At 44.2% G+C, this 22,889-nt stretch overlaps 1 protein-coding gene across 1 annotated transcript in view; it reads left to right on the top strand.

Moving 5' to 3' along the window:
- The window catches only part of LOC131918742 (uncharacterized), a 54,254-nt gene extending 33,447 nt beyond the window's left edge, over positions 1-20,807 (top strand). The window contains 3 exon segments of the mRNA XM_059272948.1: positions 15,667-15,811; positions 16,037-16,629; positions 16,632-20,807. Of these exon segments, the coding sequence (XP_059128931.1) occupies positions 15,667-15,811; positions 16,037-16,629; positions 16,632-20,545 (4,652 nt within the window). The 3' untranslated portion in view covers positions 20,546-20,807.
- Positions 20,808-22,889: the final 2,082 nt, after the last annotated feature.

The raw sequence follows: 22,889 nt of genomic DNA, 5'->3' as shown, positions 1-22,889 counted from the left end.
TTCTTTTTGTTTTGTTCTCTTGTTATGAATGGGGATACTAGGAAGACTTACTGACTTTAACAAGTGTCCAGAATATGAAGAGCAACATCACATACACTTTTGATCTTCTAAGTCACTGAAAAAAAGTGGAGTGATTTTTTTTTCATCAAATTGATTTTAGGACTCAGCCAAATCTTTCATCAGCCTTATTTAAAGAAAAGCTTTCTCATCCTACACACAAATTTATCTACTAGTCACAAAAGACAGGTAATTCCTGAAAGTATTTTACAAAGTTTTTATCAAGACTCAGGAAATCAATGTTAATTATGTTCCTAAGTCTTTTAGTTAAAAGCACTTGTTTTATATGAAATGTATAACTTATAACATAAAGTCAAAACCATTTCAATAGTATCAGTAGGCTTGTATATTAATTTTGGATAAGTGATTTTTTTATTACTTAGTATATTATATATCTTGGAATTTTGAATTGTAAACATAGTTAATTCAGTATATAGGAGACAACCTAAATGGCCAGTTCTTGTCAAAACTATGAGCAAACTTTCTTCTTAGTAATACATCTGACATTGTTTCTCAATTTGAATATGTTAATGTGCATCTCTAGTTCAGGGTGGAGTGAATTACGATAGTTCCTTTTCCTTCACTGTTCCTTAGGACTTCCTCTTTGGCTTAATTTGTCTTAGGTTAAACAATTCACTTTGAACTGTCATTCATTCTTGGACAAGAATGACACAGAGATGGACATGACAAGCACAGCCCTGTAATCCTAGCATATCAAGGCTGAGGCAGGTGGATCTCATGTTTGAACAAAGCCTAGGCTACAGAGTGAAAACCTGTCTAAAACACACATAAGACAACAAGAAAAAAATGGCATAGAGAAGTTTTCCAACTATTCTATTATTCCTCTGATACTTACCCAGATAACTTCCCACACTGAGGCAGCTTGCTTTGTGATATTTTACCTGCCGGCTCATTGAATACAGCTACACGGCATTACATGAAGATGCAGGGGAACAGGATTTATTGAAGTTATAAATTCTGGAAATAGGTGGTGTGACACTCCATTCAAGGCCACATGGGAAAGTAACAGTTGGAGGACAGCTGCTTTATGAGATTTTCCCCTGGAAATGCAGAAGGGGGAAGGATAAGAGCTTAGATCAGGATCACATGGATAATTTTCCGTCTCTAACGCTTTGGGGGTAGTGCCTACTTACTTGGTACCTTTCTTTCTCTAGGATGATAAAGATAAAGGGTATACGTCTTCCTAGAGGTATCAGGAGGTGAATGATTATTCAGTGTGAATTCCACAGATACGTACTTGACTGAACAATTTTCCTCCAGAGACAGACATTTTTAAAATTTTACAAAATTGTCCCTGGTTCAGTTTTTCTTTTGTTTTTGAGATCATAATACAATTATACCATTTCTTCCTTCACTTTCCTATCTCCAAACCCTCCCATGTATCCCTCATTGCTATCTTTTAAATTCATGGCCTCTTTCTTTATTAATAGTCTTCATGTGCATATATGCATATGCATTGCTAAATATAGCCTGGTCTGTCTTTAGAATGTTACTTGTATATATGTTTTCAGATTTGGTATTGGATAATTGGTGATCTTTTCTATGGGAAGGATTGTTTCTCCCACTCTGAACTATCTGTAGTTGCCTGTGGTTCTTGTATAGGGTTGATGCCTCACGGCCTTTCCCTTGTCCACTTTGGCATAACTATTGTTACTGTCCTTTTTCAGTTCATGATTTAGCAGTCATGTTGATGATACTCTTTGGGTGTAGCTTCTGACATTATTAGGAGAAACAGTCTCACGGAAAACTCCCTGATCTTCTGGCTCCTACAATATTTCCAGTTCTTCTTGTCCAGTGGTTTTTCTGTAATGGTCTCAGACGGTTTCAAAGAGAATTTTCTTGATGAGGGGTGAGGACTACACTTATCTGTGGATAAAAGGACAAATATTTAGAATGCAGTTATGGAATATGGTAATTTAGTAAAGTGGTGGTTGTTAAGTTCTTCCCCAAGATCCATGACTTCTCTAGCCATACTTGTTTGCAAGGTTTCTAGTGCCATGAATGAGTTTCCTCTTGTTCAGTGGGTCTCAAGTATAGTTAGAGAGCTCTTTGTTATTACCAAGGTAAGAAGAGTACCACTACAGCACTCTAGGGTTATAGTATTATGCTGGTCATTATTGTGGTTCTTAAGCATCATAGCTTGGTAGGGATGTTGGATCCTTTCTTTCATTCAAAGCTTCCATGGAACTTTCTGGTACCATATATGCTAAGTCCTCAGGGAAGAGGTATTCATGTCAATTCTGGCTTAGGGGCCTCTGAATGGTGTGTCTGAACTGCATAGTGCATTTATGACTAGAAGCTTAACTTCATCTCTGAGGAGCAATCAAAGGCAATAACAATAGCTTATATGATTTGGGAGTCTCCTAGACAAACCTAACCAACAACTCAAAAGAGGGCTTCTCATGCCTGGTGTTGAGGATTTTGGTAGATGGCCTATGGCTTTTGGAGGGAGAATTTTCAACCCATATGAGGAATTTTTATTTAAACTATATATGTTTATTTATATGCATAAGTAAATGTATCATAGTCTTTTGTAAATAGTTAAATGTATATTTTTATGACTTTTTCAGATAGCTATACTGTTATTTTACCCTCTTTCTTCTGAATTCATCTTCCTTCCAAATTCCTATTTTCTCTTCCTTTAATTTTTCCCCCCCTTTTTTTTGTATTTCCTGATTAGATCACTTGTACCCTGCTATTTTCTCTGTTCCCCATTCCTCTTCCCCAGCTATGGTCCCTTTTTGCTTTCCTGGTTTCTGAAGCTACTCTAAGATATGTACTCATATCTGAAGACTTGGAGCTAAGAGTCTCAGATGAGAGGGAACAAGTAATGTTTGTCTATATGTGTCTGAGTTGCCTCACTCAATATGATATTTCCAGTTGCATCAATTTATCTGAAAAGCTTATGAATTCAGTTTAATTATAGCTGACTAGTGTAAATATACCATAGTGTATATGTATCACATTTTCACTATGATTCATTAATTGAAGGATATTTAGGTTGTTTCTATTTCCCAGTTATTGTGAATAGAGCAACAATGAATATGCTGAGCAAGGATCTGTGAAGTAGAATGTGGAGACCTTTGAGCATGTACCAAAGAATGATATTGCTGGTCATATGGGAGATTCACTGCTAGCTCTTCAGAGTTTTTCTTAAGAAGTCAAAACAATGTAGTAGACAAAAAATAAAGAAATGTGAACAATATAAGATCTGAGGATATTAGATTATTATAATTATCTTTGAGAGCATGATATGGCTTCTGGAAAGAGGGATGGAGAAGAAAAAGGCCTTATAGTTTCAAAGCCTGCTGCCAAATTCTCAAGCAGATCTTTTACAAAGGACTACGTAGGTGAATTGCAACTTGTAAAGTGATTTGTTAAAACTCACCTTACCAATCTATTCCTTTGAAATCCAGAGGTAAATACAGGTTGACAAATCTCTTGAAGAACTTAGATTTAGAAGCCCACCAACACTCGTGGTAATTTAGCCTCAATAAAGCATAGTACCCAAGGTCTGATAGTTCGTGGAGTCCACTGAGACTCATTACTCATTAGCATCATTAAAGAGGGAATGATTCCCAAGAGAGGTATAACTGCAGAGGATTACTTGCCATACACTGGTTTGTATGGAAGGAGATCACTGAAACTATATTTAATGCCTATCAACATGGTTGGGCTTGTTGGAACATGAACATCATGGATAGTCATACTTTTATCAAAAATACATCCATTTCTTAAAGGACATAGTGTCAGTTTATTCATAATGTATGATTTTTTCCATTTCTTTATTGTCTTACAGAGCCTTGACTTTGAGATTTAAGGCTCAGTCATGGTCATATTTCTACTTTTTTTCTATAATTGCATCCTGTGGAACACATTTATTACTATTAGCCTCACATTCAGTCATGTGCCTGAGTACAGTGCCTGTCTTGTTTCCACCTAATATTCCAGCTAATATTTCATCTATTTGTAAATGGTTTTCAGACATCATTTACTGTATGAATGAACTTACAGAAACTTGGAGAAAAATTGTTTTCTATAAATTTTATGTCATTTATTTTTCTTATTTTTATTTTATTATATTTTGAAGAACATTAATCATTAGTTCCAAAGTGAATAGTAGCACACCTACAACAGGAAGAAAAATATATGCTGATCTCATTGAACAGAATAAATTGAAAGAATTTGGATCAATATAAAGTCTCAGGATGTTCAAGTAGAATAATAATTGCAAGAGGCTTGCTTGTAATTATAAAATAAAACTATTGACATAAAAAATAAATTTAGGACTTAATTTTTAAGAAACTCAAATGCTCTAACCCCAAAATATTTAACAGTTCTATTGGCTTCCATAACTTTAAGTAAAACTACAAACTTTTCTCATTTAATTTCCTGTTTGAAATGTATTATGTATTTTTTTTTTGTTTGCTCTTTTGCTTTTTCAAGACAGGGTTTCTCTGTGTAGCTTTGGCGTGTTTCCTGGAACTCACTCTGTAGCCTAAGCTGGCCTTGAACTCACTGAGATCCTCCTGCCTCTGCCTTCCCAGTGCTGGGATTAAAGGTCTGTGCCATTACTGCCTGGCTGAAATGTATTATTTTTTAAGAGTATTTTTGAATATCTTTTTGTTTTTACACTTAAGAAAATGGTTCTAAGTATAACCATGTTTTCTTAAAAAAAATACTACAAAATGTCGTGAAATGAGCCATGAAATATACTTGAAGTATACATGAAATATACTGTGCTGGCTGGCTGGATTTTTGTCAGTTTGATACAAGTTAGAGTTATCTGGGAGGAGAGAACATTGATTAAGAAAATGCCTCCATCAGATTGCCTATATCCACTTTCTATATTAACGATTGATGTGTGATGACCAAGCTCACTAGGGGTAATGCCACTCTTAGCACCTGGCCTTAGTGCTACAAAAAATAGGGTAGCAAGCCATGGGAGTCAGCCATTAAACAGCAGTCCTCCATGGCCACTGCCTCAGTTCCTGCCTTGAATTCCTGCTCTGACTTCCTTTCAGGATGGACAACAATTGCAAGCTGAAATAAACCCTTTCTTACCCACTTGCCTTTGGCCGTGGTATTTTATAAGCAAGAGAAAGCTTGACCTATTGTCAAGAGAACAAAAACCTATTGTTTATGCAATTGATTATTATTGCATTTGACTAATCTTTGCTTATGAATATTATTTGGCCTTTTAAGAGAGTTTGTTTATGAATTTTTGATTAGTAATTTCCAATATATTAAAAGGTCTTCATTCAGAAGTCTTTCTGGATAGCTTTTCTTCTGTGAAATTTTTTTCCTTTAAATAATTGAATCCTTTTGTTGTTGTTGTTTGTTGTGCTTTGCTTTTGTTTGTTTGTTTTGCTTTTGCTTTTGGAACATGGTTTCTCTGTATAGCCTTGGCTGTCCTGGAACTTGCTCTGTAGAATAGGCTGGCCTCAATCTCAGAGATCTGCCTGCCTCTGCTTCCCTAGTGCTGGGATTAAAGGCATGCATCACCACTGCATGGCTTGAATCCTATTTATAGCTCTTTTTTCTAACTTGCTTTTTCATGATATTCACTGAATAACTATTTTATTTATCTATATTTAATGAATTTGGTTACTATTATAAAATTATGCACCTGTATATAAACACATCTGGAATGACAATTCCTTGTTCACTTGACGTTCCTTCTATAATATATTCTTGAAAGCAATTATCACAAGAATTGGGTTTGCTATCATTAAAATATGCATGGTTAAAAGTCCAGTAAAGGAATTAGTTTTTGTTGTTTGCTCCATGGGCTGGTGCTCTTTGTTCAATAACTTTCACATCACGCATCTGCTCAGACTGCCTTTGCTAATAACCAGCTGATGCGTGACTGCTGCCCACAGGGCGGGGACTCCATTCTCCTTCACAGGTGCTTCCCTGCCACTTAGGAAGCAAGATGAGAAGGTAAGAAAGAAAAAGGAAAATTCTCTAACATTTTAACCAAAGGAGGAGTCACTTTCGTTATTGTCTAGTATTTGCATCTGGGAACAGATAAAATCTACAAATAAAGCTCCCACTGTTTTATGAGATCACTGAACTTCTCCTTTCTGACCAACGCCTTAGTAACTTGTGTCTGGATAGATGAAGTCGAAGCAAACGTTTTCGATTCAGTTCATTTTCGTAATAAACTGAAAGTTCACAAAGAAATCTAGACTCCAGAGTTTCCCATGAACTGCAAGAATTCTGTGAAGAGTGGACAGTGATCAGCACTCAGCAGCGGCTTCTTTTCATGCTAAGGAGACCTTGAAGAGCTTCAAGGTGACTCATTGTGTCAACGGTAATGAAGCAATACTTGCCTAATGTTAAGATCAGGTTTTATTGTTTGTTTCTTATTACACAATTTAATTTAGTATAAATATTGTAAACTACAAACAAAAATTTAGTATTTACTATGTGTTTTTGGTATGTGTGTTTTCATGATAACCTAAGAATAAAAGGCTGTCCGAGTCTACAATTGTGTGGGCAGTTTACAGGGCCATGTTTTGTCTCAGGTAAGATTACATTTACAGTGCGTGATTAGATCTGTTACTCTTTTTTCCCCTTCCTAATAGCTGTTATTTGCCCTTTGCTTTCTTTAGAGAAATGCAATCCTCTCTTGGATGGAGATGGCAGCTGCTGCTGTTCCGCATTGAGCACGCTCATATTAAGGATAACACTGTTCTTTGCATTTGCCTTTGACTCATTTTCCTCTCTAGGAACACGGATCACCCCTGAGAGGGGTACATTCAATCTGTGCTTGAAGTGCCAGTGAGCACCTTTTGATTTCAAATTAATTATTCTTTTGGAATCATCACATGTATACCTATTTCTGAATGACATTTTGACAATCTCTATTATTGAACACTTGTTGCTATTGGAAAAAACAAATACTTTTGCCAGCCATGGTAGTACAGGCCCTTATTCTAAATACTCAGTAGGCAGAGTCATATGAATCTCGAATTTGACACCAACCTGGTGTATAGAGTGAGCTCCAGGCTAGCTAACATTACAAAATAAGACCCTGCCTGAAACAAACAAACACCACCCCCAAAAAACAGAAAAAAAAAAGGTTTTTATTTTCGATTCTAGAAGTCCAAACAATGGCCTGAATTGAACTTCACTTAGACTGCTTTGCAAATTATTAATGCTTTGATTAAGGGGTACTTTGTTAGTCAATAATTTATAACCATAGATTTTAGGTAAAGCATAAGGGACTAAGGAAGAGAGAAGAATCTCTTGAGGAAGAGAGAATAAAACATGTACTTATTGATGGCTTTGTGGGATGGATGGTTATGATTAAATGCTATAGAAATTATTCAGTGCTTATCTTATTAGACTGACAGATCTATTATCTCTAAGGAAAATAACTGAGCTGACCAGGCAGCTAGGACAGTGGCCCTCCAGGGCCCAGGCTCATCCCACCCACCATGGGGAATCCATACACTACAACCCACATCCTCACAGCCACCCCCTGACACTCAGCAAATTCTGTCCTATCTACACCAGCTCTTTCATCCTAATAATCAGACTCTGTCTCATTTTGTCAAGGATTACCTCCAGCCCACCTCTGAGGACTTAGAGCTCTTAAAAACTATTACTGCTTCTTGTAAAATTTGTCAAAAGTCAGATCCTAATTCCAAATACTGGAGCCATCCTTCTCCTACCAACCAGGCTAGGGGCTCCCTCCCAGGGACTGACTGGCAACTTAATTTTATTCACATGCCCAAATGAGATGGGTTGAGTATCTCCTGGTTCTAGCAGATATGTTCTCAGACTGGACTGAGGCTTTTCCAAAGACTAACAAATGTGCTCACAGTCTCTGACCTCCTTCTCTGGGAGATTATCCCCCGATTTGGGGTTCCCAACTTTCTTGAGTCTGAGAATGGTCCTGAGTTCACCTCCCAGATTTCCCAAACCCTATCTAAACCTCTTAACATCCCTTAGAATTTTCATATCCTGTATCATCCTCAGTTCTCAGGAAAGGTAGAAGAACCTAACTGCTCCTTTAAAAAAATATTCTTGTTAAGTTGTTACAGGAATTTCACCTTGAGTGGTCAAAACTCTTGCCTCTGGCTCTTTTCAGGCTCCAGGTTCTTCCCAGACAACCCTTTTCAACAGCACCATTTGAACCCATGTATGGGAGGTCAGTTCTAACCCCCAGCCTCCCTTCCAGACCTTTGTCCCTCCCTGACCACCTGCTCACCTCCTTACTCTATCACCTCTATTTTCCCCTATGGAATCTTACTGAAGATTCTCTACCCCGGCCATGCGACATCCTCTGCCAACCCCATCATCATTGGGGATCAGGTCCTTCTTTCCCTCCAAGACTAATGCTTCTCACCCCTTTCCCCTAAATAGTAGCAACACTTCAAGGTGATTCTTGTAACCCCCACAGCTGCTAAGCTTGAGGGCTTTTCTCACTGGATTCACTTATCTCATGTAAAACCTTTTACCACCACCACCAACCCCAGGATAATCTCTCCTCATACACAGCAAAGCAAACAGGGACCTGTTCCCTTAAGTTCCAGAGGACACTGAGATCAATTGCTTTGTCTCCAACTCCAGAAGAATGAGGTCTCACCTCACAACCATATTCAACTCTACTGGATTGGGAACCCCATATGTTTTCCTTCCTGACCCCTCTGTATTCTCCTGTCTCTGCTGATCACACCCTGCTTCATTTATTTCCTCTCCATGTGTCTCCAATGACATACTCAAATTTCTAATTAACTACTCAGCTGTTGTTACAGGGGCACCATTAGCCTCAGAGCCAGAGGCACAGAGACTATCAGACATGCCCAGGTGGTATAAAATAGTTACACTCCAGAGATATTCACACCCCCAGACTCAAAAGGGAGACTCGCAGAACATATTTTAATATAAAGTTTATTATTGACTGCCCCTGTGTCTCCTGAATGTTAAGGTGTTTCCATGATGACAAAAAAGGAACAGGTGCCTTAAGGTTTGTTTAGGCAGATACTAGAAAGTTTATTTGGTAACAAAAACAAATAAAGGATATTCCAGATTGCTCTCTCTTTCTCTCACTATATGACTCCATAACTTTAACACTAACCAATAAAATTCTGATAAGCTATTAATCCAACTCTAACAGAGTAATATAAACACCATACCACTATAATATCATAGCCACAAGCTCAGGATTTTAAATTCCATTTGGTTACTTCTTAGTGTGCCTAAATTTTCTCTTTTGTAAATTAAAAAATTCTTTCAAACTCGAGGTAGCTGAATTGTATCCACCTGAACAGATCAGATTCACTTCAGATAAGTATCATTCAACCTTTCCCTGTTCTCAGGACACCCCCATACCCTGCTTCCAATCTTGGGACCCTCCTCCCTCAGTTACCAAGATCTAAGGAACATTTTTCTAAACTTCATCTTCTGCCTCACTAGCATCTTGTCAGGTCCAAACTGTCAGGTCCAAGCTGTCAAATTCAAGCAGGGCCAGTTGATTCTACAGAGCTTAGACAACAGGAAAGACAACCAGACACCCTAGAACAAGCTCCCCCAAAGTGGACTGACGTCCACTAATCAGTTGGAAGCAGTTTCAAGAACCCCAGTGTCCCCATTCCTGCCTACCCGCTACCCTTAACCCCTCACTTTTTGTAATAAACAAAAAGTGTGCAATGATATCATTCTCAGCATCCTCCTAGCTGCCTCTGGAGTTCCACAGCTGCAAATGTACCATCAGCTTTCAGGCAAAATACCTAGTCACCTCAGGGTCTAACATCCTTATGCAATCTGTGCACAGCATGGCCACATAAGCCCATATACACATGAGCAAGGTTATCCTTAAAAGCGGACTATTTCCTCCCCCACGGTCACATTTGTCTCTGGCAGGCCTTCCTACTCTTGTTCCTTTCCTATTCCCCTAATAAAACTTTTAAAGTTGGTTTCTTTGTATCTCTTGGTCCATTCTCAAGCTTGGTAAATAACAATAGCTAACTAGTAACAGCCTGAGCCATTGGCCAAACTTTTATAATTAATATTAAGCCTCTGAATGGTTATTTGGGAATTGTCAGGCAGGAGACAAATTTCTGATTATAGAGCTAGACATAAATCCTCCCACCTATAGACACATGAATTTTGATAAAAAAAAAAAAAAAGCCAGAGATAGACACTGAGAAAAAGCATCTTCAACAAAGGGTGCTGGTTAAACTGGCCTTTTACATGCAGAAGAATTTAAACAGATTCATATTTGTCACCCTGCATAGAACTCCAAATGGGTCAAATAATTCAACATGAAATCATATACACTGAGCCTAATGGAAGAGAAAGTAGAAAGTATCCCTGAATTCATTGTCACAGGTAAAGATTGTGTAGACAGAACAAAGTTAGCACAGGTACTAAAATCAACAATTAGCAACAAGTTCACATAAAACTGAGAAGCTTCTGCAAGGAAAAGGATGCTGTCATTAAGACAAAGCAGCAGCGTACAAAAAGGGAAAATATCTTTATGAAATATTGTTATCAATAAATGCTTTGAATTAATATCCAAAATATATAAAGAACTCAAGAAACTAGATATGAAGAAATCAAATAATCCAGTTAAAAATGAGATATATCTCTAAACAGAGAATTCTCAAAAGAGAAAATTTAAATGGTTTTTACTATTGTCTTAGTCACTGTTCTATTGCTGTGAAGAGACACTATGACCAAGACAACTCTTATAAAGGAAAATATCTAATAGGGGAATGCTTACAGTTTTAGAGGTGTAGTCCATTGTCTCCATAGTAGGAAGCACAGCTGCATGCAGGCAGACCTGGTGCTGAAGAAATTGAGAGTTTTACATGTGGATCCATAGGCAGCAGGAAGAGAGAGTGACACTGTTCCTGGCTGGACATTTTGAAATCCCACGTCCACCCCCAGTGACACATTTCCTCCAAAGAGGCCATAGCTACTACAACAATGCCACAACTCCTACTCCCTTTCAAATAGAGTCATCCCTAATGAGCAAGCATTCAAATATGAGTGTATTGGAGCCATTCCTATTCAAATTGGCACATTCTACTCCCTGGCCTGCAAAGGGTTATAACTATATCATAATTCAAAATATATTCAATCTACCTTCAAAAGTCTCTGTAGTCTATAACAGTCTCAACACTGTTTAAAACAACAAAGTCTCTTCTGAGACTCATGGCAATCTATTAACTGAAACACCCAGTAAAATAGAAATAAAAAAGCAGACCATCACATACTTCCAATATACATGGGACAGAATATACATTACCATTCCAAAAGGGAGGAAAGGGAGCATAGTGTGGAAATACTGCACCAAAGCAAGACCAAAACCCAGTAGGGCAAACTCAAAATTCTGGTTCTCCAACTCATTTCAGCTTTATTGACTGCAACACACTTCTCTATCTTGGGCTGGTTCCACAACCTGTTAGTAGCTATTCTTGTCAACTCGGGCATCTTGATGTCTCCAACACAATTCAGACTTTGCCCTCACAGCTTTACTCAGTGGAATCTCTGAGCCTCCATGCAGAGACACCACTGATACATGCCTAGTAGCCATGGGCAGAGATTTCACAGCCTTTTTCTTGTTTTCTTGATTCAAAAGCCAGAAACATGTAGTTGAAGATATCACATTCTGCTTCTTGCTGGGGCTGGAACTTGGCCCCCTCCTTCAAATAAATTTTTGCCAGTTTTCTGTTTTTAATGATTTTCTTCACTGCTTAGGCTTTTCTGTAATTACTTTTCACAAGGTGAAAGCTTATCTGGGTGGAGTCTTGCCCTGAAGCCACCCCTTCCTTTATTCCATTTAGCCTCAAGCTTTTCTTTAAACTTTTCATCTCCTTGAGCACTGGATTTAGCTCTAATACACTTCTTGGTGTTCCTAGAATTCTCAAACTATATAGTTATATTTTTTCCTTGCTCAGCTTGCGCCTTTTCATTATAGATCTACATAAGAGTGACCTCTATAGCCACACAACAGAGTTAGTATTAGACTGTCTTGAAATCTCCTCTGCTAGTGCTTTTAATCCAAAATTTCTTCAATTTAGCCTTGGGCAGATTTTGAGGGTGAGGGAGGGAGGGAGGGAAGAAAGCAGACACATTCTTTGCCAAAATACCACGAGAACTATCTCTAGGACATTTATTAATATTCTTCAAAGATTATTGAGCTGAGACATCATAACATTGTTCTTAGCACCAGTATATGTCTTTACTAGCATGGCCCATTAAGCCCTGTTTAAAACATTAAACTGCTTTTCTAATCTCCAGTCCCAAAGTCCACATTCTGATGACAGGCAATATGGTCAAGCTTTACAGTAACATTCCACTCCTCATACCAACTTCTGTCCTAGTGTTCTATTGCTATGAAGAAAGACCTTGACCATAACAACTCTTATGAAGAAAAACATTTAATTGAGGCTTGCTTTCAGTTTTATAATTTAGTCCATTATTGTCATGTCAGGGATCATGGTGGCACATAGGCAGACTGAATGAAATAAAGAAGCTCTCAGGTATGGTGGAGAAGAAAGTTTATTGTAGATAAAGAGAGAACATATAAGAGACAGAGATATCTGGGAGAGTCTAGAGTAAACATGACCCTAAGCCAGGCCACGTGAGGAGAGGGAGAAGGGGAGAGGAACGCACCAGGAGAGTAAATGATAGATAAAAGAGGGTCAGATAACCAAAATGTCTGGATTATATAGGGAAGGGCAGCTGGGGGAAGGACAGCCCAGACCCTTGGCTAGAGAAATTTAGGATAGGCGCCTGGGTATGCCAACTGTACTTTGTAACAGGTAGGGACTGAGGGATGCTGGAAGTACCTGGTGGTCAGGTCTGTTTTGATATGTTAAATAAGTTGGCCATTTGTTTCTGGATTGAGGCCTAACACTGACATAGTGGTGGAGAAGTTGGGAGTTCCATACCTAGATCCTCAAATAGCATGAAGAGAGAGTGATACTGGGCTGGTTTAAGTTTTTTTTTTTAACCCCAAAGTTCACACCCAATGACACACTTCCTCTAACAAGGCCACAGCTACTGAAATAAGACCAAAACCTCACAATCCCCTTCAAGTAGCATCACTCTTTAGTGACAAAGCATTCAAATATATGACCCTATGGGAGTCATGATTATTCAGATCCCCACAACCACTCTTGAGTATATATCCAAGAGCCAAAGGATACTTCATCCTACCATGGAGGCACTTACTCAACCATGTTCATTGTTCCTATATTTATAATAGCCAGAAATCTGAAACACTGTGGATGTTTCTCAATAGAAGAATGCATGAAGAAAATGTGGTACAATTATGTAAGGTAGTATTATTCATCCATTATAAAAATGAAATCAAGAAATCTGCTTGTAAATGAATGGAACTACAGAAAAAAAAATCATCCTGAGTGGAAACCTTACATAGGAGCAGCTTTGTAAAATATGAACATTTATGAAGGCAATCTAAATCAAATTACCAAATAATTGGGGAGACAGAACTCCAACTAGTTATCTCTTGTCACCAAAGGTAGCTTCCAGTACCTGCATTGGGTTACATCTAATTGAATTGTTGGCTGAAGGGGTTCTGTGGGAATCTCCAAACAACACAGACTATTGCCAAAAAAAAAAAAAAATAAAAAGATTGCTCTCCACAAACTGAGAGCAAGACCTGGTTACTGAAGACAACAGTTACACAACCCACTGAAAATGGAGAAGAAGGTCAGCTGGTATGTATACAGAACCTTCACCACTGCTCTCTAGTGTATTTGGTATGGGAAAGTACTCTGCAGACCACAAAATGGGAACATCAATTCATCCAGAAAACCTTTGATCTACAATGCTGTCTTGCCTGCAAGTTATGCTAACGCAATGGTGGCACAAAGCTGTGGGAGTAAGCGACCAATATCTGATTGACCTAAGGCCACTCCTTGAGATGAAACTCATTCCTGATACTACTTGGGTGTCCAAGAATCCGAGAAAAGATATCCCAGAGATGTAGGGTAATATCAAATATTATTGTTCTAGAAGAAAAAGTCATGAGAATAAAATTACTCCTGCTATACTCATAGGTCAGGACTTTCAGCTATCATCAGAGAAGTTTCCTCCTGCAACAAGTGGAAACAAATACAGATATTATTCAGAGTGTGAGAGACCTTTGAACACTCAACTCTAAATAGGATGTCTCCTTCAAATCCCTCTCCTCCAGGCTCAGGGAACATTGAAGAAGAGGGGCCAGGAAGAGTGTAATGAAAGACCCCCAGCCTCCCCGCCTAACATAGCTTAGCTCAGCTGTTTTTGAATAAAGCCTGAGAGGTACTGAGGAGTTCAGTTAACGGACATGGAATAAACAGAACATTTGTGGTTAGCCACCTGGCCCCAGAGCAAGGAACTAAAAGGTCAGAAAAACACCCTGTACCCTAGACAAAAGCTAGGTGTGGCGAGCTCGGGGAGAAACCACGAGCTGACCTGGGTTTGAACCTGGCCTCATTTGAATCATCCAATCAAAACCCTGTAACCAGGCTTCTTGCTTCTGTACCTGAGCTTCGGCTGCCCGACCCTATAAAAACCCTCTGCTCCAGCCCGTGGGCGCGCCAGTCCCTTGAGCTTCTTGAGAGACTGTGTCGTCCCGGGTACCCGTGTTCCCGAATAAAGCCTCTTGCTGTTTGCATCTGATTCGTGGTCTCGGTGTGATCCTTGGGCGAGGGTCTCTCCTGAGGGAAGACTGCCTTCAGGGGGTCTTTCATTTGGGGGCTCGTCCGGGATCAGAGACCCCCTGCCTCGGGACCACCGAACCACTGTCAGGAGGTAAGTTGGCCGGCCACTATCTGTCTTGTCCCAGTCTGTCTACTTGTCTTCCGTTTTCGTCGGGCGCCCTAATTCAGGTCTGAGTCGGTGGGGGCTGAAGGAGCTGACGAGCTTGGACTTCGCCCACCGAAACCCTGGAAGACGTTCCACGGGTCACTGAAGTCCCCTCTGGGGCACGGTTTTTCGGGGCCTCTCCCGTGTCAGAAGGATACGTGGTATTGGCAGGGGACGGAGATCGAGGTTCCTCCACATCCCCGTCTGAGTTTCTGCTTTCAGTTTTACGCCGAAGCCGCGCAGCGCGAATTTCTGTCGTCTGTCTTGTCTTTTTGTTTATCGTTACTTGTCTAACACTTCTTTATCTAGAGACCACCATGGGACAGACCGTCACCACCCCACTGAGCCTAACCACGGACCACTGGTCCGATGTTAAGGCCCGAGGAAACAATGAAGGTGTCATTGTCAAAAAGAAAAAATGGATCACCCTCTGCGAGGCCAAATGGGTCATGATGAATGTTGGCTGGCCGCGAGAAGGATCCTTTAACCTCTCTCTTATTTCACAGGTGGAGGGCAAGGTTTTTGCCCCTAATCCCCATGGACACCCCGACCAGGTCCCATACATCGCCATCTGGAGATCTCTGGTCGAAAATCCATTTCCATGGGTCAAGCCTTTCCTTCCACAGCCCCCTCCAGTCTCTGGGCCCTCTGCACCCCTCAACCCGGACTCTTCCCTTTACCCTGTGCTCCCTCACAAGGAGACTCCCAAGCCCCCTGTCCTCCCCCCGGACCCTAACTCCCCTTTCATAGATCTCCTGGCAGAGGAGCCCCCTCCCTATCAGGCTGGACCCGCTCGGCGACCCGGCGGAGCGGCGGCGGCTCCCGCTGCTGCGGAGGCGGCTCCCGCCGCCGCGGAGGAGGCGGCGGCGGCCGCATTAGCGGCCACAATCCGGCCGTTGGCAGATGCTAAGGTTTCCTCAACCAGCAGGACCTCAGATGAAGACAAGGAAGATGAGGTGTCGTCCCCCATTGCCGGCCGCCTCCGCAGCCGCCGGGAGGGACCCCCTACTGAGTCCCAAGCTTTCCCACTCAGAGAAGGGCTGAACCAACAACTCCAATATTGGCCTTTCTCTGCTTCAGACCTTTACAACTGGAAACAACATAACCCCCCTTTTTCCAGGGATCCTGTGGCATTGACTAACCTGATTGAATCCATCCTGGTGACTCACAGGCCGACTTGGGACGATTGTCAGCAGCTCCTGCAGACCCTCTTAACAGTAGAGGAAAAGCAGAGAGTTTTCCTGGAGGCCCGGAAGCAGGTTCCGGGCGATGACGGGAGGCCATCCCAACTCCCGAATGTCATCGATGCGGCTTTTCCCTTGACTCGCCCTAACTGGGATTTCAATACGCCTGAAGGTAGGGAACATCTACGTCTCTATCGCCAGTTGCTCTTAGCGGGTCTCCGAGCGGCAGCTAGAAGGCCTACCAATTTGGCTCAGGTAAGGAATGTGATACAGGGAAAGGAAGAGACACCCGCTGCATTTCTAGAAAGGTTGAAGGAGGCTTATAGGATGTACACTCCGTATGATCCAGAAGACCCAGGTCAAGCACCAGGTGTCATCCTATCATTTATCTATCAGTCTAGCTCAGATATCAGAACCAAATTGCAGCGGTTAGAGGGTTTACAGGCGCTAGGGTTGCCAGACCTATTGAAGGAAGCAGAGAAAGTATTCAATAAGAGAGAAACTCCTGAGGAGCATGAGGAAAGGAGATATAGCAGAAACAAGAGGAAAGGGATAAGAAACAACATAGGGAGATGAAGAAGGTTCTGGCCGCCGTTGTATCTCAGGGACAGCGGAGAGAGGGAGACAGGTCGGGAGAACGAAGGAGGCCACCCCTAGATAAAGATCAATGTGCTTACTGCAAGGAGAAGGGACACTGGGCCCGAGAATGCCCCAAGAAGCCACAAGGACCCCGCCGGCCCAAGCCCAAGACCGTGGACCTCCTTAGTCTGGAGGACTAGGGGGGTCGAGGCCAGGAGCCCCCCCCTGAGCCTAGGATAACCCTCAAGATCGGGGGGCAGCCCGTGACCTTCCTGGTTGATACTGGTGCCGAACATTCAGTCCTAACTCATGCCGGAGTGCCTCTTAGCTGGCATTCTGCACTGGTGCAGGGGGCAACTGGAAACAAGAGATATTATTGGACTATCGAGAGAAAAGTCCAACTGGCTTCAGGGCAAGTAACTCACTCCTTTCTGCACATACCTGAATGCCCCCATCCGCTGTTAGGACGGGACCTACTAACCAAATTAAAAGCGCAAATCTATTTTGATGAGAAGGGACCGAGGGTCACGGGTCCTAAAGGAGACCCTCTACAAATCCTTGCCCTCAATTTAGAGGAAGAATACCGTTTGTTTGAGTCAGAACCCCTGGAGAAATCACCTGAGGAGCTACAGAACTGGTTGAGAGAGTTTCCTCGCGCCTGGGCAGAGACTGGGGGCCTGGGGTTGGCACGCGATCAGCCACCGCTGATGATCTCATTAAAGGCCTCCGCGACTCCCGTTTCAATCAGACAATGCCCAATGTCACGGGAAGCTCATGAGGGAATCAAACCCCATATCCGGAGGCTCCTGGACCAAGGGGTGCTGAAGCCCTGTCAGTCCCCATGGAACACCCCTCTCTTGCCTGTTAGGAAACCGGGGACAGGGGACTACAGGCCAGTCCAGGATTTGAGAGAGGTCAATAAGCGGGTGGAGGACATACACCCCACGGTGCCTAACCCCTATAACCTTCTGAGCACCCTCCCACCGACCCACGTCTGGTACACGGTACTAGACCTGAAAGATGCCTTCTTTTGTTTGAGACTACACCCTCAAAGTCAACTACTGTTCGCCTTTGAATGGAGGGACCCAGAACAAGGGCTCTCGGGACAACTAACCTGGACCCGGCTCCCTCAGGGCTTCAAAAATAGCCCAACCCTCTTTGATGAGGCCCTACATGCAGATTTGGCCGGGTTCCGGGTCGAGCACCCAACCCTGACCCTGCTCCAGTACGTGGATGACCTACTCCTGGCAGCCAGGAGTCGAACCGAGTGCCTGGAGGGCACTCGGGCCTTACTGGCCAGACTTGGACAGAAGGGTTATAGAGCCTCGGCCAAGAAGGCTCAAATATGCCGAGACAAGGTTACCTACCTGGGCTACACCCTGAGCGGGGGGCAAAGGTGGCTAACAGAAGCAAGGAAGGAGACGATAATCTCCATCCCCCCTCCTCAGAACCCCCGCCAAGTTCGAGAGTTCCTGGGTACGGCTGGGTACTGCCGCCTTTGGATTCCTGGCTTTGCCAAACTGGCAGCCCCATTATACCCCCTCACTAAACCAGGGGCCATGTTCCAATGGGAAGAGGAGCATCAGAAAGCATTCCAACAGATCAAGAAGGCCTTACTTGAGGCCCCGGCTCTGGGTCTGCCAGATCTTACCAAACCCTTTGAACTGTTTATAGATGAGAACTCGGGCTTTGCTAAAGGGGTGCTGGTGCAAAGACTGGGACCTTGGAGGAGACCTGTGGCGTACTTGTCCAAGAAGTTGGACTCGGTGGCTACAGGATGGCCTCCATGCCTCCGCATGGTGGCAGCCATTGCCATATTACTCAAGGATGCTGGGAAACTAACTTTGGGACAGCCGTTGACTGTGCTGGCTTCCCATGCAGTGGAGGCCGTGGTCCGCCAACCTCCGGACAGATGGCTTTCCAACGCCAGAATTACTTACTACCAGGCCTTACTACTGGACTCAGACCGGATAAAATTTGGACCGATAGTCTCCCTTAACCCTGCCACCTTGCTACCGCTACCTAGCCCCTCCAAGGGACATGACTGCCTCCAGATTCTAGCCGAAGTACATGGCACCCGCCCTGACCTGACAGATCAGCTGCTTAAGGACCCTGACGTTGTCTGGTACACAGATGGGAGCAGTTTTCTGGAAGAGGGGGAACGCAGAGCCGGGGCAGCTGTTACCACCGAATCAGAAGTGATATGGGCATCGTCGCTCCCGCCTGGGACATCGGCCCAACGTGCAGAACTAATTGCGCTTACGCAAGCCCTCCAGATGGCAGAAGGTAAGAAGCTCACAGTTTATACTGACAGCAGATACGCCTTCGCCACTGTACATGTCCACGGGGAAATCTACAGACGGAGGGGTCTGCTGACATCTGCGGGTAAGGAGATCAAGAACAAAAAAGAGATCCTAGACCTCTTAAAGGCCCTGTTCCTTCCACTCCAACTCAGTATTATCCACTGCCCAGGGCATCAGAAGAATGACTCCGCGGCGGCCAGAGGGAATCGATTGGCGGACCTGACTGCCCGAACAGTAGCTTCCCAGCCAGTAGAGAGCAGCCAGTTGATGGCTATCCAAGAACCACAGTCTGAGAGAGACCCCATGCCCTATAGCCCAGAAGACCATGAGCTAGCAAAGAAAATGGGGGCGGGCTGGGAACAACGGAGGCAAGCCTATATATTAGGGGACCGGGTGGTCATGCCAACCTCCCATACCCGATATATGCTGAGATTCCTCCATGCGTTGACCCATTTGAGCAGAAACAAAATAAAGGCCCTATTAGACAGAGAAAACACCGGGACAGTACTACTGAACCAGGACCGGGTGCTTCAGCAGGTAACTTCTACCTGCCCAGCCTGTGCCCAGGTCAATGCAGGAAAAATTCATCTAAACAAAGGGGCCCGCCAAAGAGGCCATCGTCCTGGTGTACATTGGGAAATAGACTTTACAGAAATAAAACCCGGACTCTACGGGTACCGGTACCTCCTGGTCTTCGTGGACACCTTTTCAGGATGGATTGAGGCATTTCCAACCAAGAATGAAACGGCTAACGTGGTAATAAAGAAACTGTTGGAAGAGATCTTCCCCAGGTATGGGATGCCTCATATATTGGGGTCGGACAACGGGCCTGCCTTCGTCTCTCTGGTAAGTCAGAAAGTGGCCAAATTATTGGGGGTTAATTGGAAACTCCATTGCGCATACCGCCCCCAGAGTTCAGGACAGGTAGAGCGAGCTAATAGGACAATTGAGGAGACTTTAACCAAATTAACGCTTGCAACTGGCACTAGAGATTGGGTGCTCCTACTTCCCTTGGCTCTTTACCGAGCCCGGAATACTCCTGGGCCGCACGGCCTAACCCCTTTTGAAATTCTATATGGGGCCCCACCTCCAGTCGTGAAATTTCTCCATCCTGATATCTCATCTTTTGCCACCAGCCCCACTTTAGAGGCACATCTACAGGCCCTCCAGCTGGTGCAGAAGGAGATCTGGAAACCCTTGGCTAAAGCCTACCGAGAGCAGCTGGACAAGCCGGTGGTCCCCCACCCTTTCCAGGTTGGGGACTCCGTTTGGGTCCGGCGCCACCAGACTAAGAATCTAGAGTCACGGTGGAAGGGGCCCTACACTGTCTTGCTGACCACCCCCACTGCACTCAAAGTCGACGGGATTGCTGCATGGATCCACGCCTCTCATGTGAAGGCTGCCGGGGAGACCGACCCAGCAGGATCCAGAGAATCAACATGGACAGTGTACCGCACACAGAACCCCCTAAAAATAAGGTTGGCCCGCGGCTCCTCTTCCTCCCCCTCTTCTTGCTCTCTGTCTACCCCCAGGGGACTAGGGCGGCAGAGAGCCCGCACCTAGTCAAGAAACTCACTTGGCAGGTCATCTCACAAACTGGGGAAACGGTCTGGCAGACGACCGCCCTTCATACCCCCTTTACATGGTGGCCCCCCCAACCCCTGACTTCTGTCAGTTGGCATTGAATTCGGGACTCTGGGGGGTTGAGGGCATTAAGCTTGATGCCTTAAACTCCTCCACCCACCCGGGGGGGGGTGCATTGGCCGGATCCGGGATGCCGTCACCCTCAAGCAAGATGTAGATTCGCCCAGTCGGACTTTTATGTCTGTCCGGGGGATGGGAGGGGCTGTGCCCTCGCCAAGAAATGCGGGGGGGAAGGAGATTTCTTCTGCACCCAATGGGGCTGCGAGACCACTGGCGCGGCATATTGGAGTCCTAGCTCCAGCTGGGACCTGATCCAGACCAATAGAGGTTTCAGGAAGGCTACAGGCGGGGGGTCTTGCTCAGCTGGGTCCACCGAGGTTAGCCGATTCGAGCCCGGGCTCTCACTCCCCCTAAATATAACTTTCACTGGCCCGGCGAAGGCTGATAGAAACTGGCAACGGGGGCGCACTTGGGGGCTCAGGTTATATGAAACCGGATATGATCGGGGCGTAAGATTCACTATCAAACTTAAGATTGAGGAGGCCTCCACCCCTATAGGCCCCAATCAGGTTCTCTCTGAACAGAAGCGCCCCTCCTTACCTGTTCCAGCACCCCCGAAGATTACCCCTCGACCCGGTTCGATTACCAGCCCAGGTATAACTCCGGCCACTACCAAACCGCCCCGGCCAGGAACCAGAGACCGGCTCTTGGGTCTGCTAGCAGGTGCTTACCAGGCCTTAAATGTAACCTACCCAAATAGAACGCAAGAATGTTGGCTATGTCTGGTTTCCCAACCTCCCTACTACGAGGGGATAGCAACCCAGGGTAATTATACTAACACTCACAGTCCCCCTCCGAGCCAATGTCTAGGGACAGCCCAACATAAGCTCACAATCTCAGAGGTGTCAGGACAAGGACTATGTCTAGGGAGCGTCCCCCGCACCCACCAACACCTGTGTAACCGCACCCTATCCATAAGCACTGTCTCTGGTTATGTCACCGGCCCTAATGGTACCTATTGGGCATGTAATACTGGGCTCACCCCCTGCGTTTCAGCCTCAGCCCTCAATGCTACCTCTGATTTTTGTGTGCTCATCGAGTTGTATCCAAAGATTGTTTACCATACACCAGAGGAGATTTACCCACACTTTGAGATGAGACCCTATCGGTATAAGAGAGAGCCGGCGTCTCTCACTCTGGCCCTATTATTGGGGGGGCTGACTATGGGAGGAATAGCAGCTGGGGTAGGGACAGGCACCACCGCCCTAATGGAAACCCAACAATTCAGACAGCTCCAAGCGGCCATGAATCAGGACATTCGGGACCTAGAGGAATCAGTAAGCGCCTTAGAAAAATCCCTGACCTCCCTCTCTGAAGTAGTGCTCCAGAACAGAAGGGGACTCGACATTCTATTCTTACAGGAGGGAGGGTTGTGTGCCGCCCTTAAAGAGGAATGTTGCTTCTATGCGGATCATACTGGGGTGGTAAGAGATAGCATGGCTAAGTTGAGAAAACGATTAGAACAGAGACAAAAATTCTTTGAAGAGCAACAGGGATGGTTTGAAGGATGGTTCAGAAGGTCCCCCTGGCTCACCACCCTCATTTCCACCCTTCTGGGACCCCTTCTGATTCTATTACTCCTCCTGACGTTTGGGCCCTGTATCCTAAGTAGACTTGTCCAATTTATCAGGGAACACGTCTCTATTATTCAGACTTTGGTATTAACCCAGCAATACCAAAGGCTCAACCAGATGGAACTCGAGTCATGTCACCAATCTTCCCCATGAATGGAGGATTCCATTCCTGAGATAAGAAAATGGGGGAATGAAAGACCCCCAGCCTCCCCGCCTAACATAGCTTAGCTCAGCTGTTTTTGAATAAAGCCTGAGAGGTACTGAGGAGTTCAGTTAACGGACATGGAATAAACAGAACATTTGTGGTTAGCCACCTGGCCCCAGAGCGAGGAACTAAAAGGTCAGAAAAACACCCTGTACCCTAGACAAAAGCTAGGTGTGGCGAGCTCGGGGAGAAACCACGAGCTGACCTGGGTTTGAACCTGGCCTCATTTGAATCATCCAATCAAAACCCTGTAACCAGGCTTCTTGCTTCTGTACCCGAGCTTCGGCTGCCCGACCCTATAAAAACCCTCTGCTCCAGCCCGTGGGCACGCCAGTCCCTTGAGCTTCTTGAGAGACTGTGTCACCCCGGGTACCCGTGTTCCCGAATAAAGCCTCTTGCTGTTTGCATCTGATTCGTGGTCTCG

Source organism: Peromyscus eremicus, chromosome 8b, assembly GCF_949786415.1.
Source record: "Peromyscus eremicus chromosome 8b, PerEre_H2_v1, whole genome shotgun sequence".
NCBI lineage: Eukaryota > Metazoa > Chordata > Mammalia > Rodentia > Cricetidae > Peromyscus > Peromyscus eremicus.
This window is presented reverse-complemented; position numbering and strand designations above follow the sequence as displayed.